This window comes from Pelophylax lessonae, assembly GCF_965119305.1.
Source record: "Pelophylax lessonae genome assembly, chromosome: 3".
In the NCBI taxonomy this organism is placed as follows: domain Eukaryota; kingdom Metazoa; phylum Chordata; class Amphibia; order Anura; family Ranidae; genus Pelophylax; species Pelophylax lessonae.
This window is the reverse complement of record NC_138770.1, coordinates 543708240-543727127: the sequence shown is the minus strand read 5'-3', so window position 1 is coordinate 543727127 and position 18888 is coordinate 543708240. Positions and strand designations below refer to the sequence as shown.

General features: G+C 42.8%; 1 protein-coding gene across 2 annotated transcripts in view; it reads right to left on the bottom strand.

Moving 5' to 3' along the window:
* Positions 1 to 2505: 2505 nt before the first annotated feature.
* FH (fumarate hydratase) overlaps positions 2506 to 18888 on the bottom strand; it is a 60706-nt gene continuing 44323 nt past the window's right edge. For both annotated transcript variants that reach the window (XM_082252067.1, XM_082252066.1), the window contains 4 exons: positions 16987 to 17190; positions 7722 to 7849; positions 5267 to 5420; positions 2506 to 2735 (listed from right to left, as the gene is read on the bottom strand). In XM_082252067.1, coding sequence (XP_082108193.1) covers positions 2593 to 2735; positions 5267 to 5420; positions 7722 to 7849; positions 16987 to 17190 — 629 coding nt within the window. In that variant the 3' untranslated portion in view covers positions 2506 to 2592. The remainder of the gene's footprint in view (positions 2736 to 5266; positions 5421 to 7721; positions 7850 to 16986; positions 17191 to 18888) is intronic.

Genomic DNA, 18888 nt, shown 5'->3' with positions numbered 1-18888 from the left:
ACAGTCTGTGGCAAGACAGCAGGTGGTACCGTCTATCCTTTAAAGAGGGATTCCTCAAACGGATAGCGCCTAGCCATGCGTTAGGAAATAACAGGGGTTCGTTTCAAAACGACCCCATTTGGGTAAAGGAAAATCCTTCGCCCTTTTGGTAGGCTAACAAGTACCAAAAAGGAATTTCAGTCTCAGCTACCTCTGCCGGTATAACCTCAAGACCAAAGGTTTCCCGGACGGACACAACTAGTGCATCCACCACTCTTGTGCTATGGCGGAGGCAGAAACGTTCTCCTCACTGCTGAGGAGACATTACCTGAGACAACAGCCCCATAAGAGGGACCTGCAGCTGCATTGACCAGCTCCGAATCCGTATCTGAAGTATCAGATAAACAATAGGGGTAGGCGGGGGTCGCTTCTTGATCCCCGTCCCTGACAGGCCACCTCCTCCCGGGATACCAAAGACTCCAAAACTGCAGATAATGCATTAAAAACAAGTGGGGTACTGGAGGGTCCTGCGGCCACCTTGAGGGGATCAGGTGGGGATACCTATGCGGCAGGGTCAATGATTATACAAGACACTTGCCAGCGACAAAAAAATGACAAAGTAAAAAACTTTTTTTTTTTTTGTGTCCCCCAGTCGCAACAGCGCCCCTCAGTGTTACTTGCCTTTTTGGACCCCACAGAGAGAGAGAGAGAGAGAGAGAGAGAGAGAGAGAGAGAGAGAGAGAGAGAGAGAGAGAGAGAGAGAGAGAGAGAGAGAGAGACCCCAAGGCTCATCCCTGATGCACAGAAGTTTTCATCAGCTTGGTCAGTGCTGTCCTGTTACAGACAGGAAGTCTTTGGCCCTATTTCCTGGGTAAAGGAGGCGGCTCCGCCCCTTAACACGCCTACCGGCACCTCCCCCTGGCTCCATGAGGTGTTTGGTCACCTCAAACATGGCCGCCCCCATGTTGGAGACGCGAGGCTACGCCAATATGGCAGCCTTGTGTGCTCTGCAAGAAAATGGCGGCGGCCTGTTAGGATAGCGGCGGCTTAGCAGCGGCCTGCGGGATGCTGTATACGGCCTAGCGGCCTGTGGGAGTGCATCGGCCCCCCAAACTTCACCCTGGATGGTGATAAGCCTGGACGGCGGTACCGGACTCTGGTGGGCCGCATGCGGTCCGTGCCTGCCCTTGCTGGAGGAATGCGATCTGGACTGCAGTTATACATGCATAGACATCGCCCTGTGAACACCTCTGACAGGTAGGATACCTTATGCTACCACAATAATATTCTAGTACTGGCACTGACTTCAGTCATCTTTACAGTTTTGAAATGACATTAGATTGTCAGCTCCCAAACCAAGCCTCCTGGTTACTTGTTCACAAAAATCACACTCAAATAGGGGGATCTGTGACACGTTATAGGATAGAGGGGAGACCCATCCTTACCATTTCAGAGAGGGGCCCGCGTTCACCACAAAACCCGTCAGGGGGAGAAGGGGGAACATACTACTCACCATACCGGAACCAGGCGGGCGCCAACTCCTGACAGTACCCCTCTCCACCGGGGTGGGAGGGCTGTCGACCAGTACGGACGCCGTGACTCATGGTCATTGGCGTTTCAGCGAGACGTTTAACTCGCAGGGTCAGTCCCCGTCCAGTGGGACTATGTCGCGGCCGACCCAGCGCGGAGCTATGGCCTGCACGCGCTCGTAGGCTGAACTGGGGTGACCACTGGATCTCAACATCCAGCCCGTCGCCCAGTTCCAGCTTTCTTGCTTGAAGATCTCACAGGAACACTGGAGAAAAAAAGCTGTCTAAAAATCTTATAAGAAAAAAATCCTGCCAGGACAGAAGATCCCAGCAAGGTATCTAGGTCCTTACTCCTAACTAGACAGAAAAAAACTGATTTGCTGTAGCAGGAAGTGAGAGGATATACCCTCTGGGACTGCCCCTAGAGTGTGGCCAGAACGTTTTCTTTCCAGTCTAGTCCTACTCCTGTAGAGGGCAGCATAACCGAGTTGTTATTAATCAACGAGGACTACGTCTGTCAATGAGCGACAGAGAAATACTAACTCAACCAGAACAGAGTCTTTCAGGCTCACTCCAAGGCCAGTGGGGTCCAGATGCGGTTCGTTTAAAAAGCCAGGATGAGGATTACCACACGGGATAGCTCAAAGTCAGAGGGGAGAGCTCCAGCAGAATTGTAGAGATGAGTCTTGGTTAATTAAAAAAGTGAAGAAAAAAAATAGCTAGAAACATGTGATTCTTCACAGGTTAGGCTTTACAACATCAGAGCTGAAGAAAATATGTCCATACTTCCAGGAAACTAGCAAAAAACTGAGGCAAGCTGGTAGTAGAAGGGGTTATACCCTAGATTGGCCCATAGTGTTTTTTTTAGTACGCAAGTTACCAATCCTCCCATAGATGGCAGTATAATCTGAAGGTTCGAGACATTTAAAAAGCTGCAATTGTAAATCACTGTTTAGAGAGTTTCCGCACTAGTTTATATGAAAGACAACTCTATATGTTCCATTCGAACCACAACTTTAAACAAATTTTTATTTTAATGACCATGACAAAAATATTTGGAGCTATGAAATTTACAGTTCATTAATTATTTTGGACCAAGCATTTCTTCAGGCTTGACCCACTGATCAAACTGTTCTGCAGTCAGGATTCCCAGTTTTATAGCAGTTTCCTTTAATGTGCCACCTTCCTTGTGTGCGGTTTTAGCAATTTTAGCAGCTTTATCATATCCTAAAATAAAAAAAAATAAAAATAGAGTTTAATATTAGTATGAGAATGTTCCTGAACAAAAAAAACACACAAACACAAAATGGCAAAAATGCTATTATCCTGTGAAACTGATAAGATTTATACGAAGCATAAAAAGATGCAGAATAGTGAAAGTAAAGCTGTGCTTTGTTACTGATAGGCAGCACTGACAGGCGATATTTATGAGAACCGATAGGCAGCACTGATGGGCACAGATAGGCGATAATGACGGGCACAGATAGGCGATAATAATGGGCACAGATAGGCGGCACCAATAGGCAGCACTGATAGGTGGCATTGATGAGCACTGATTGGTGGCACTGATAGGCAGCACTGATGGACACTGATAGGTGTCACTGATGAGCACTGATAGGCAGCATTCATGAGCACTAATAGGTGGCACTGATGGGGCTGCACTGATAATCAGGTTACCGATGATCAGAGCCCTGATTATCAGTTTAAACAATGTACTGACAGTCTTGCTGGTTAACGGCTCTCCTTTCCTCACACAGACACAGCGTGGGAAGAAAGGAGTGCTGATAACTGACAAGTCTGTTTACATGTGATCAGCTGATTACATAGTAAATGGCCACTGTGATTGTCCGAAGGACACAGCAGTCACAGAGCATGCTGGATGCATGACCCAGTTGGCATATGGTAGGTAGGGTTCTTCGAGGATGTCCATGGACGCCCATCTCAGGAGTGGAAGCCCAGATGGAAGGGGAAGGGGGGGGGTCAGGGGGGCCCATCATGGTTTCTTGCACCGTGGCCCTGAAGGTTCTAGTTACACCTCTGAATAAAAGAGAAGTAGGGCCAAAAATTGTTTGGTCACACTTCATGTGTTTTACAGATGTGCACTTACTTTTTCCATCCTGTGACCCAGAATCAGCAGACAGCTGTCAGGATTCACCCAGATTTCTGATTGGCAGCTGGCTCAGCCTCTCAGCATGCCACTGAGAAGCTGGGACGGCCGTTGTAGCAACGGCCGTTGTAGCCCGGCGCTCCAGTGAGTGCTGGAGGAGTAGAGCAGAGTGGACCCGAGAACTCAGCTCGGCACTGGCAGGGGACAGCTGCAGCATCGGATTTTGCTTTCCCACGCTTCTCCTTTAAAGCATTTGTAACCCCAACACTTCATATTCCTGATATGTGCCTACTATACCATGTACTTGTATGAGAAATTATCCTGTTCTCTTTGCATTGCTTCCTTTTGTGTGAAATCCCTGGTGTTTCTGACAGTTCCTTTGCTTTCCTGTTAAAAGCTGCCGTACTAAAGAGGAACTGCAGTCTGCTCATATAATGTATAATAAAAACATATTTGCCATTTTGAAGCTTCCCTCCAACCACTTTGCATATTGTTTTTTATATACTTTGATTCTGTACTTGACAAATATGTTGCATAAAACAGAAGCGCAACGGACCATTGTGAAGCCATAGAATTTAAAGGAGTACATTTTTCATGAGCTTTTCTTGCGCTAAAGGTGTCGATAATGGCTGACATTATTATTATTTATTTAATGACATTAATAAAAAAAGTAGAATATAATGCAATTCTATATAATGAATTAAAAACTGTCATTTTTGGATTTTGGCCAAGGGCATCCTGCATTTTCGGTACCAAAATTTCCATTCAGTGCACCTCTAATAGTTACATCACTGCTTGCTACAAAGGACTACCGAGGGGAAGTGACAAAACCGATGGCTGGGAGGATAGTGGGAATAGCAGCCATTGGTCTTACAATACGGATGTTAAGGGGCCTGGGGCCTGCCATTTAAAAAATACTTAGTGGATTTCTCAGTGACAAAAGACTGGTGAATGGAAAAAAGAACAAACTGGATTAATGTAGGAAGGCAGCAACAATTATCAAAATTTTTGCCCGGAGTTCAGCTTTAAGGGATTATTATAGCACAGAATGGAGGCTATACTAGTTTCCTACTAGCATAAACATGAAGAATTAGGGAAGTGTATAATCCAGAGGTCTCAAACTGGTGGCCCTCCAGCTGTTGCGCAACTACAAGTCTCATCATGCCTCTGCCTATGGGAGTCATGCTTGTAGCTGTCAGCCTTGCAATGCCTCAAGGGAATTGAAGTTCTGCAACAGCTGGAGGGCCACCAGTTTGAGACCCCTGGTATAATCCAACTGAAATGGGTTCAGAAGGAACTTTTAGGGCTCATTTACACTAGCAGTGGCCATCTAAAGACAGCATTTTAACTCCCAAAAGCCCACGGCTGTGGCGCGGCCCCATTTGATTGAATGGATTGTGAAAGGGAGATCATTTTTGCCCCACCATGATAAAAAGAATCTCACTCAAATCATAATATGGCTGCCTGCGCAGCTTGGGGGAGCAATATAAACTCAGCTCAGCCGCCAGTTTTTAAAGCCTCCCCATGTACAAGTCTAAACTAGGCCTTCTTCTAAAATCGACAGTATTAGGCCTGCATAGTTCACTAGAGGTTACATGGTATGAGTTAGATGGTATATATTCCAACCCTACTTTCTATGCAGATGTCTTACCTATATGGGGATTGAGAGCAGTGACAAGCATCAATGATTCACTCATCAGTTTGTTGATTCTCTCTGTATTTGCTTGAATCCCAACAACACAATTATCAGTGAATGAGACTGATGCATCACCTATAAGCCTGATTGAATTTAGAATATTTTTTATCTGAAAAGAAAAAATACGTACATAAGAAAAAAATAAATACAAGAAGCAGGAGTTTAAATGCTGCATTTTTTTTATTTATTTTATTCTTTTACAGTTGTATTACAACAATAAGGCCCCTTTCATACTTATGCGACCTAAAAGTTGCGCAAATTGTACCGCGAGTTTGACTGAAGTTGAAGCAATGCCTATGTCTTTGGACCTCAAAAGTATTACAAGGACTACATTGAAGTCGTTGCGACTTGAAGTCGTACAGATATGAACAGTACTCATTGGAAATCATGGAGTATGACTTGTCATGCGACTTTGCAGTCCCAAATTGCAGGACAAGTCACACAAGTGTGAAAGGGGCCTAAGTTGTATAAATAAATGACTTAGACTCGAGGAACAGTAAAAAAATATAAAACACAATAAGAGTCAACCTAACTCATTTGCTTTATCATATATACTGAGTTCATTGCCAATACATGTTCCAGGTCCCAACATACCTCACAATGGGAGTCCAAAGTAGAAGTGGGGGAATAATAACATGCAGCATGTGCATTGTCTCAGTTAAGGCATTGTATATTTAGGTTGAGTTATAGGAATATCTGACCAGAAAGGCTAATATTTATGGAACATCTACAACTACATGATAAATCAGAGATTGGGGAGTAATTATGCGTTTAAATAACTAAGTAACGAAGTACAGCACAATTCCCATTGTCAAAATGCACAAGACTTCTTTTCTCGTCGTATGAGGAAACTCCAACCAATTTCAATGCTATATTTACTATCACTCTTTATCAAGCATGGGCCAGTATCTAAAACACCGAACTAGGAAAAAACACAAGTACTTTATTTATTTTTTTATCAAGAAGTATTATCAAAACGCTCCCCCCCCCCCCCATTTTGGATAGAGTAAGGGAGGGTTGTACTGTAACCCTGTCGGATTTTTTTGCCATCTATGTTTCATTTGGGAGATTTTCCCTAACTTCCTGTCCCATAGACAGAACAGAGAGTGAGAGGTAATCCCTCCAAAGTGAAGAAACCCCTGGTTGTCACCAGAACCAGTGTCCCCATTGAAAGATTTTCCCTCTATTACTGTTCTAGGGACAACACAAAATTTGAGATTTTATTTTACTTCCAGTGAAAATGATCACCAGAACAAAATACAGAGGGTGAATCTACCTACCAAGGACTCAGACTGCAAACCTGACAGGTGTTCTAATCCCTCGACACTCCACCCAAAACTAAAAAAAAAAAAAAAAAAAAAAAAAAAATTTTGCCTTATATTATAAAGCACCTCATACCCAGTGTAATTTTAAAGGATGCATTTACACTTGTCTGTTTTGACACAGATTAAAAATCAATGGAAATACATGAAAACATGCCAACACGTGTTAAAGTGCATCACATGCCTTCTATTGATTTCCATTGCAAAAAAGATGATCCTTAAAAGGATACGTTCAACTTTATTAACATGTAACACCCGTACTTGGGATGCAATATATAACACGTTCCTAAAACGCACCTGCCCACACCCCCAGCCCCCCACCTGTAACAGCAGGTGGGGGATCCTCTCCCGTCACCCGCAGCCCACACAGAAGTGTCATTCATTCACAGAGATTTGAATGAATGAACTACAAGTCCCGTCTTCCATCACGGCAGATGGCTTGTAGTTCTCAAACTGCGGGGATGCTGCTCATTGATTCTTGCTGCTCTTCAATAACTGTCTGCCCATACGGGAAGTATGGGCAGACAGCTGTACTGAGCGTTTGCAGGAGCCTGACTTTGCACCCACAATCTACTAATCGCTGGTGCAAAGCTCTGCAGGCTCCGGAATAAAGAAATAATGCATGCAAATTTTTTACCTGCAAAGAATATGTGCATTTATTTATTTTTTAAAAAGGTAAAGGTATCCGTTAAAATGCATGTGAATGCATGAGAAATACCCCTTCACAGTTTTCATACCAATTGCCTGCTATCTATGGTAGCCATCTGCCTATCTCCCACAACCTGATTCAGTTACCATGAACAAAACTAAAAAAAAAAAAAAAAAAAAAAAAAAAAGGTTGGAAATGCAGCACTAGAGCCAGCAATTTATCACAGAAGGAAGTGTTTGGTTGTATCTTTGAGTGGCCTTGGATTTGGAAGTACCAGAGCACACTAAAGGGTTACAAAGGTGGTAACATGCAGACATCTGGATGTGTCTGCTCTGTGTGATATTTGCCAATTTATATGTTTTTGGACCACAGGATCACTTCATTTTACCTTTGAAGGCAGGTTAAATTGCATGCTAGGGATAAAATATGGATTACTTACAATCAGAGGCTTGAATACGTTCAGTTCAAAATGTCCATTACTGGCCCCTATTGATATAGCAACATGATTTCCCATCACCTGGGCTGCTACCATAGTAACAGCTTCACACTGAGTGGGATTTACTTTGCCTGCGTAGAAATAGTAGAAAAGCAGAAACAAAAGAAAAAAGGGTTTTAGTAAAGATCTTCAAAAAATAAGTGCAAAAATTATAAACAGTTCTTGGTAGTAATCATAGGACTTCAAAAAGTAGAATGGAATCAAATCAGATGATAAAAATAGATCCAGAAAGAGAATGCTCTCCATTAAAGAATCTGCATATGCCAATTCAGAACTGTCAGAATTATCACAACATAAATCAGTTTAAGAACAAAAGATTCTGTGTTAATAAATAAGGTGTCAAAAAAAAAAAAAAAAAAGGAAACTGCTAGGGTTGCACCAATGCCGATACTAGGCATTTGCACGGGTATCGGTACTTGTGCAAATGCACCGATACCTGAAATCAATATCTTCTGGTTTGGTTCTTTCAGCTGTCAGCAGGATTTCCCCACTAAAGCCTTGTACACACGATCAGATTATCGAACGACCTGTCGTCCGTTTTTTGTTGCATGCTAGTCTCATGTGGAAAGTGAAGAGGTTATTTTCATACGAAAATTCCCGTACGACAGAATTCAACTTCAGAAGTGATGTAATGTGTTGAATTGTTTTGTATGTGTTCTTTCGTTTCTGAGCATGCCTAGTCTTGCTCTTACGATTTTTTTCAGTCGAAAAATGTACTAATTAAACAAAAATCGGACGTTGTGTTGACGTACGATAAAAATTTTATAACCTGCACATCCAGTTTTTGTCGTCTGAAAATTCATAATCGGCTGCCGAAAGCACTATACTAACAATCTGAAAATTGGCAGATCGTTCTTCGGACTAAATGTTCCTTCAGATTTTTGTATCGTGTGTACGGGCCTTAACAGTTAAAATGTAAAGAAAAAAAATGCCGGTGTCGTGTCGAGGAATGCCCTCCGTCGGATAATGCCCGGGTCGGACTGCGCATGCTCCGTAAGTGACGTCACCCTGTCGGAACAGCTGATCGGCTGGGGTTGGCGCGTGCGCAGTCCGTCGGGGGCACAATCCGACGAGAGACAGAGCGGGGAAGAATCTAATGTCAGATTCTGACTCGCTCTGTACGATGATTACACATATGAACATTCTAACTCGCTATATGTAACTAATATATATATATATATATATATATATATATATATATATATATATATATATATATATATATATATATAGTGTATATAATATATATATATATATATATATATATATATATATATATATATATATTATATATATATACTATATATTGTATGTGTATATATATATATATATATATATATATATATACATATACTATATATATATATATATATATATATATATATATATATAGTGTATATATATATACTATATATATATATATATATATATATAGTGTATATATATATACTATATATATATATATATATATATATATATAGTTACTATGTATAGCTATATATAACTCATTAAAGGGGCACCCTGAAATACTATGATCAGTACTCATATAGTATATTATAGTATATATATAGTATAGTATATTTATATATATATATATATATATATTATATATAGTATGTATATATATATATATATATATATATATATATATATATATATATATATATATATATATATATATATATATATACACTATATATAGTATATATATATATATATATATATATATATATATATATATATATATATATATATATATATATAGTGTGTATATATATATATATATATATATATATATATATATATATAGTATATATATATATATATATATATATATATATATATATATATATATATATATATATATATATAGATAGTTACTATATATATATATAGCTATATATAACTCATATGGCACACATTAAAGGGGCACTCTGAAATACTATGATCAGTACTCATATGGGACACATTAAAGGGGCACCCTGAAATACTACGATCAGTACTCATATGGGACACATTAAAGGGGCACTCTGAAATACTAAAGGGGCACGCTGACTGCAATAATAAAAGGGCACTCTGACCGTGGGTCATAAAGGAGCTATGTGACTGGGACACATAACGGGGCACTCTGATAGGGACACTGGATGTAAAGGGGGACTCTGACGGGGACACTGGATGTAAAGGGGGACTCTGACGGGGACACTGATGTAAAGGGGAACTCTGACGGGGACACTGATGTAAAGGAGGACTCTAACGGGGACACTGGATGTAAAGGGGGACTCTGACGGGGACACTGATGCAAAGGGGAACTCTGACGGGGACACTGATGTAAAGGGGGACTCTGACTGGGACACTGATGTAAAGGGGGACTTTGATAGGGAAGCACTAGATGTAAAGGAGGACTCTGACAGGGACACACTGGATGTAAAGGAGGACTCTGACAGGGACACACTGGATGTAAAGGAGGACTCTGACAGAGACACACTGGATGTAAAGGAGGACTCTGACGGAGGCACCGACACAGGCCAAATTACGGCGGGGGGACATGAACTGCATGACGGCGGGGACACAGGGTGGAAGACGGCAGGGACAGGGGCTGAATGACGGCGGGGAAAGAGGCTGAATGACAGGGGGATACAGGCTGCATGATGAGGGACACACTGATGAGGCACAAATGAGGAGGCACTCATTGGCATGATTTAGACACAGATGGGCATGAGACACAGGTGGGCATAAATAGGGCAGAGATGGGCATGGATGAGGCAGAGATGGGCATGGATGAGGTAGGGGCGGTGCCCATCGGTGTGTACAGCGTGCGAAGAGAGAGCTAAACCAGACATGCAGCGTTCTGTTGACAAATGATCGCTCTGTCATTGGATGGAGCGATCACATGGTAAATGGCCCCTGTCGTTGGCCCTTTAACACAATCCGTGGGAAGCGCGATTCGGATGTCTCTGTACGCCCTCCCAGAATAGGCCGACCACGCTGTAGCCATCATTGGGCTATGCCCTGGTCGACAAGTAGTTAATCCCCATAGTCTTAGCTATCCGATATTACCCGTAAAGCGGGGCTTTGCATTACTTATGTTCTGCAATATTTGGCCAAACTCGATCACAATGCCAGTCTCTGTGAAAATTAGGCATTGCCCCCAAAAAATGTGTGTGGCTACTGGAGGTCCTCTAGTATAAGTTTGCCAAGTATGGTGCCCTGAACCCCCGTGGTTTGGGCTCTACATTTATAGAAGCTTGGCCTGCTATGTTAATCTATGGCAGAGTCTTAGTCTGGGAATTTGAGGGGCTACAGCTCGGACCCCAAATGAGTCCGGGGGCCATATTTGGCCCAGAGGTAGGGGGGTCCTTCCTTTACCACCCCAAACATTTTGGGGTTTGTTAGCTCAAAATTTCCTGATCAACTTTTTCTAGGGCCCCTTGAGAGTATGTGGCCCCCGGGCCATACGGCACAGCAGGGAGTGCTGGATACCATTGGACTATTCTGCGGTGGTCAGCTAAAGTCTACCCCAATGCAGGTCCCTGTGAAAATAAAGCATTGGCCCCAAACAAATGTATGTGCCAAATTTGGTGCCCCTGAGCACCGTGGTTCGGCTACCACAGGGCCCTACATTTAAGCTAGCCTGGCCCATTATGTTAATCTATGGTGCAGCCGCGATCAGGAATTTGAGGGGCCACAGATCGGGCCCCAAATTAGTCCAGAGGCCCAGAGGTAGGGAAGGTCTTCCTTTAACACCTCTACATTTTTGAGGTCGCTAGCCTGAAGTTTTATGGTCAGCTTTTTAGGGGGCCCCTTGGGAGTGTGTGGCCCTCGGCCACTAATGCGGAGTGGGGATTGGTGAGTACTGCAGGAATCTCTGGACTCTTAGCTATTTAACAATATTTGCAGAGCCTGGCTCTGCAGTTCCTATGTCCTGCGGTGGTTGGGCAAATTCCACCCCCATGAAGGTCCTCATGAAAATTAAGCATTGGCCCCAAAAAAATTTTGTGGCCCCTGGGGGTCCTCTAGTAACCCTATACCAAGTTTGGTGCCCCTGGGCAACATCGTTCCGCTACCGTGGGGCCCTAGATTTAGGCTAGTTTGGCCTAGCCTATGGTAATATATGGCGCAGTAGGGAATTTTGGAGGGGCCACAACGTGGGCCCCAAACATGTTCAGGGAACCTGGACTCTTTCAGGGCCTGGGCTGTGGCCCCCTCAAATTCCCACCCCCATCAGAGTCATGGATTAACATAACGGGCCAATGTACCATTTTTCTAGGGCCCCTTGAGAGTGGGGCCCTAGAGGGGCCCCACTCTCAAAAGAGGGCCAGTGTATCCAGCACTCCCCGCTGCATGGTACGGGCCGAGGGCTGCAAACTCTCAAGTGGCCCTGGAAATAGTTGACCAGTACATTTTGGGCTAGCGACTCCAAAATGCTTGGTAAAGGGAGCCCTCCCCTACCTCCGTGCAAAATATGGCCCCCCAGACTAATTTGGGGCCCGAGCTATTTCCAGGGCCACTTGAGAGTTTGCGGCCCTCGGCCCGTACCATGCAGCGGGGAGTGCTGGATATTGCAGGAATCCCTGGACTCTTAGCTGGACTCTTAGCTATTCAGCAGTATCTGTATAGCGCTGCTCTGCAGTTCCTGTATTCCATAGTGGTTAGCCAAATCGACCCCTATGCAGGTCCCTGTAACAATTAAGGTCCTAAAAAAAGCATGTGGCCCCTGCCACGTTTGAGGCCCCTAGCCACCTAGGGGTCAGCTAGTATCCCTGTACCAAGTTTGGTGACCATATCCCCCCGTGATTTGGGTACCACAGGGCACTAAATTTATGGTACATTGGCCCGCTATGTTAATCCATGACTCTGATGGGGGTGGGAATTTGAGGGGGCCACAGCCCAGGCCCTGAAAGAGTCCAGGTTCCCTGAACATGTTTGGGGCCCACGTTGTGGCCCCTCCAAAATTCCCTACTGCGCCATATATTACCATAGGCTAGGCCAAACTAGCCTAAATCTAGGGCCCCACGGTAGCGGAACGATGTTGCCCAGGGGCACCAAACTTGGTATAGGGTTACTAGAGGACCCCCAGGGGCCACAAAATTTTTTTGGGGCCAATGCTTAATTTTCATGAGGACCTTCATGGGGGTGGAATTTGCCCAACCACCGCAGGACATAGGAACTGCAGAGCCAGGCTCTGCAAATATTGTTAAATAGCTAAGAGTCCAGAGATTCCTGCAGTACTCACCAATCCCCACTCCGCATTAGTGGCCGAGGGCCACACACTCCCAAGGGGCCCCCTAAAAAGCTGACCATAAAACTTCAGGCTAGCGACCTCAAAAATGTAGAGGTGTTAAAGGAAGACCTTCCCTACCTCTGGGCCTCTGGACTAATTTGGGGCCCGATCTGTGGCCCCTCAAATTCCTGATCGCGGCTGCACCATAGATTAACATAATGGGCCAGGCTAGCTTAAATGTAGGGCCCTGTGGTAGCCGAACCACGGTGCTCAGGGGCACCAAATTTGGCACATACATTTGTTTGGGGCCAATGCTTTATTTTCACAGGGACCTGCATTGGGGTAGACTTTAGCTGACCACCGCAGAATAGTCCAATGGTATCCAGCACTCCCTGCTGTGCCGTATGGCCCGGGGGCCACATACTCTCAAGGGGCCCTAGAAAAAGTTGATCAGGAAATTTTGAGCTAACAAACCCCAAAATGTTTGGGGTGGTAAAGGAAGGACCCCCCTACCTCTGGGCCAAATATGGCCCCCGGACTCATTTGGGGTCCGAGCTGTAGCCCCTCAAATTCCCAGACTAAGACTCTGCCATAGATTAACATAGCAGGCCAAGCTTCTATAAATGTAGAGCCCAAACCACGGGGGTTCAGGGCACCATACTTGGCAAACTTATACTAGAGGACCTCCAGTAGCCACACACATTTTTTGGGGGCAATGCCTAATTTTCACAGAGACTGGCATTGTGATCGAGTTTGGCCAAATATTGCAGAACATAAGTAATGCAAAGCCCCGCTTTACGGGTAATATCGGATAGCTAAGACTATGGGGATTAACTACTTGTCGACCAGGGCATAGCCCAATGATGGCTACAGCGTGGTCGGCCTATTCTGGGAGGGCGTACAGAGACATCCGAATCGCGCTTCCCACGGATTGTGTTAAAGGGCCAACGACAGGGGCCATTTACCATGTGATCGCTCCATCCAATGACAGAGCGATCATTTGTCAACAGAACGCTGCATGTCTGGTTTAGCTCTCTCTTCGCACGCTGTACACACCGATGGGCACCGCCCCTACCTCATCCATGCCCATCTCTGCCTCATCCATGCCCATCTCTGCCCTATTTATGCCCACCTGTGTCTCATGCCCATCTGTGTCTAAATCATGCCAATGAGTGCCTCCTCATTTGTGCCTCATCAGTGTGTCCCTCATCATGCAGCCTGTATCCCCCTGTCATTCAGCCTCTTTCCCCGCCGTCATTCAGCCCCTGTCCCTGCCGTCTTCCACCCTGTGTCCCCGCCGTCATGCAGTTCATGTCCCCCCGCCGTAATTTGGCCTGTGTCGGTGCCTCCGTCAGAGTCCTCCTTTACATCCAGTGTGTCTCTGTCAGAGTCCTCCTTTACATCCAGTGTGTCCCTGTCAGAGTCCTCCTTTACATCCAGTGTGTCCCTGTCAGAGTCCTCCTTTACATCTAGTGCTTCCCTATCAAAGTCCCCCTTTACATCAGTGTCCCAGTCAGAGTCCCCCTTTACATCAGTGTCCCCGTCAGAGTTCCCCTTTACATCAGTGTCCCCGTCAGAGTCCCCCTTTACATCCAGTGTCCCCGTTAGAGTCCTCCTTTACATCAGTGTCCCCGTCAGAGTTCCCCTTTACATCAGTGTCCCCGTCAGAGTCCCCCTTTACATCCAGTGTCCCCGTCAGAGTCCCCCTTTACATCCAGTGTCCCCGTTAGAGTCCTCCTTTACATCAGTGTCCCTATCAGAGTGCCCCGTTATGTGTCCCAGTCACATAGCTCCTTTATGACCCACGGTCAGAGTGCCCTTTTATTATTGCAGTCAGCGTGCCCCTTTAGTATTTCAGAGTGCCCCTTTAATGTGTCCCATATGAGTACTGATCGTAGTATTTCAGGGTGCCCCTTTAATGTGTCCCATATGAGTACTGATCATAGTATTTCAGAGTGCCCCTTTAATGTGTGCCATATGAGTTATATATAGCTATATATATATATATATAGTAACTATCTATATATATATATATATATATATATATACATACTATATATATATATATATATATATATATATATATATATATATATATATATATATATATATATATATATATACACACACTATACATATATATATATATATATATATATATATATATACTATATATATATATATATATACTATATATAGTATATATATATATATATATATATATATATATATATATATATATATATATATATATATATATATATAATATACTATACTATATATATACTATAATATACTATATGAGTACTGATCATAGTATTTCAGGGTGCCCCTTTAATGAGTTATATATAGCTATATATAGTAACTATATATATATATATATATATATATATATATATATATATATATATATATATATATATATATAGTATATATATATACACTATATATATATATATATATATAGTATATGTATATATATATATATATATATATATATATATATATATATACATACAATATATATATATATAATATATATATATATATATATATACTATACTATATATATATACTATAATATACTATACTACTATAATATATATATATATATATAATATAATATACTATATATATATATATATATATATATATATATATATATATATATATATATACACACACTATATATATATATATATACTATATATATATATATATATATATATATATATACTATATATATATATATATATATATATATATATATATATATATATATATATATTATATACACTATATATATATATATATATACTATATATATATATATATACTATATATATATATATATATAAAACTATATATATATATATATATATATATATATTAGTTACATATAGCGAGTTAGAATGTTCATATGTGTAATCATCGTACAGAGCGAGTCAGAATCTGACATTAGATTCTTCCCCGCTCTGTCTCTCGTCGGATTGTGCCCCCGACGGACTGCGCACGCGCCAACCCCAGCCGATCAGCTGTTCCGACAGGGTGACGTCACTTACGGAGCATGCGCAGTCCGACCCGGGCATTATCCGACGGAGGGCATTCCTCGACACGACACCGGCAATTATTGGTTGTTAAGGAGCAGGGCCGCCACGTCCTTCACAACCAATGGCATTTCATCTGTCCCCGGGATTCCCCTCTCCACTGCCTCGTCCCCTCTGGCCAGCTGTCACCCTTCTGTCCTTAAGGACAGAGAGAGCAAAGCCATCTAAGTGCAGTATGACTGCAATTTAATGTATAAAAAAGGCAAAAAATACGCTCGCAAGTTTAAAAACACTTCAAGCATAAATGATGAATGTGGTGTTCATCTGCTCTACCCTTGAGTGGTAGTCACTGGTGTGTCGGTGGCCAGAGGCGCTGGTGGCTCCAAGCACTTCCTGGTGCACAAATTACGTCACTTCCAGGTACGTCATCAGTGCCCCAGAGTGTCTCAGAGTTTACCAGGAAGCGCTGGGAGCCACCAGCGCACCTGGACCACTGGCCACCGACACACCAGCAGCTACCACCCGAGAGTAGTGTAAAGGTTTTTTAAAAAAAATGCATGTTCCAAGAATGTCGTCATTATCCTTTTATAATTTGGCGAGCCACTGATCTGAAGCAAAAAGGTGCTTATCACCGGTATAGGATGCTTGACCTGCACACACCTGTGTCAGTCATCCTTGCACGATTACTTGGCCTCTGGCCTGAGTAATACAGAACCAGATGTTGGCAATGGCGTGTCTAAGTGGAAATCAGCTGCTTTTCCTCTGCTAATAACTAAGCAATGGCATTTGGATTTCGGAATAGGGTAAAGTAACTGCTCTTTAAAAAGAAGCTTTAAAAGTTTATGATGGGGAGTGACACAATGCTGCAGACGTTTTTATGCTATAACAGAGTTTTAACACCACTAGTGCAACACATTAGGGAATAAGAAAAATCTTTTACCTGGCATAATGCTGCTTCCAGGTTCATTTTCTGGCAAGATTAATTCTCCCAGACCTGATCTTGGTCCAGACCCAAGAAAACGAATATCGTTGGCGATTTTCATTAGGCTACAGGCAACAGTGTTTAGGGCTCCACTTAATTCAACCAATGCGTCATGTGCAGCAAGAGCTTCAAACTTGTTAGGAGCAGTGATAAATGGTAATCCTATTAAAAATTAAATACATATTTAAAAAAACACTTCCATTTAATAGATACAGAATACACAAAAACAAGCCCACCAGACATCATTTTGAACTGAAAAATAGTTCCATATCCGCTTGTTTACCCACGCAGTACATATATTGCAATGTGGAGGCTCCTAAAGGCACAGCAATGTACCTGTACATCGCCGCCTGTTTCCGGGTTTCAGGCGCGTGCCCCCTGCCGCCTACTCCCTTGTTAACACAGCGAGAGTTTGTCAGCAAATCTCAGCCAATGCTTCATGCCTGAGACCTGCCGATCAGCTGTGTCCAATTACAGCCCAGAGCCCTGTGTTGACAATCAACACAAAGCTCTATACAGAGGGGACGATCGCTCTGTAATGAAAAGCAGCACATATTACACACATTACACATTGTTAGGCACACAATTAATTAACCCCCTCGATTGCCCTTAGATATTAGCCCCTTCCTAGCCAGTGTCATAAGTACAGCGACAGTGTATATTAGAAGCACTGATCACTGTATTCGTGTCACTGGAGAGGTCAGTGGCATTTAGTTCCCACAAAGTGTCAGATTGTCTGCCACACTATCACAGTCGTCACTGCTGCCATGGCTAAAATAAAATAAATAAAACTATCCAGTATATATACACCATAGTTTGTAGACGCTATAACTTTCACGCAAACCAATATACACTTAAAGGGATTTTTTTTTTCAACAAAAAAATGTGCAGCAGAATACATTTTGGCTTCAATTTCTGAAGAAATTAGATATATATTTTTTTTAATGTAGGTTTTATAGTAGAAAGTAAACAAAAAAATTTGTGTGTGGAAAAACTGGCTTTTTGTCTTACCGTAAAATCCTTTTCTCCGATGTTCATTGACAGACACAGCTCCATATCTTCTCTGACCCTTGGGTTATGCTACTCTTCCTAGGGAGTAGGACACTAGGCGGAAAAGAGTTAAAAGAGTTTGACTACGCCCATAGGGCAGTCCCGGGAGGTATACTCCCACTTCCTGCTCTAGCTCTTCAGTTTTGTAACAAGCAGTGTGAGAAGAACATAACCCCCAACTCATTAGAGGGGTGGGTGCTGTGTCTGTCAATGAACATCAGAGAAAAGGATTTTATGGTAAGACAAAAATCCAGTTTTCTCTTTCATTCATTGACAGACACAGTTACATATCTTCTTTGACCCTTGGGACGTATCAAAGCAGTGTCAACATGAGGGGTGGGAAGAACACAGCAATAAATATACTTCCCAAAGGATAAATGTAGCCAACCTGGTAAAACAGGGGCTCAACCAGTAATAACTGGAGCTCACCTGACAAAAAGTACACCCTCAAAGAAGACTAATGCTCTCCAACAGCGGTCTGCAAACCCTTGCGGCCAAAGAAAGCATCTGCAGATACCAACACATCCACCTTATAAAACTTTGTGAAAATGTGCATGGACGACCAGGTGGCCACCTTGCAAACCTGCACCACTGACGCCCGATGACGGAAAGCCCAAGAGGCACTTAAGAGCCCATGTAGAATTCGCCTTAACAGGAAAAGAGGGATCCTGACACTTAATGGAATAGGCCTGCACCGCCGTCTGCCTAATCCATCTCAAAATGGTCTCAGCAGATGCGGCCAGCCCCTTACAGGGTCCAGCCGTAAGGACAAATAGGGAATCCGATTTTGGGAATTATTTAGTCGCTGCC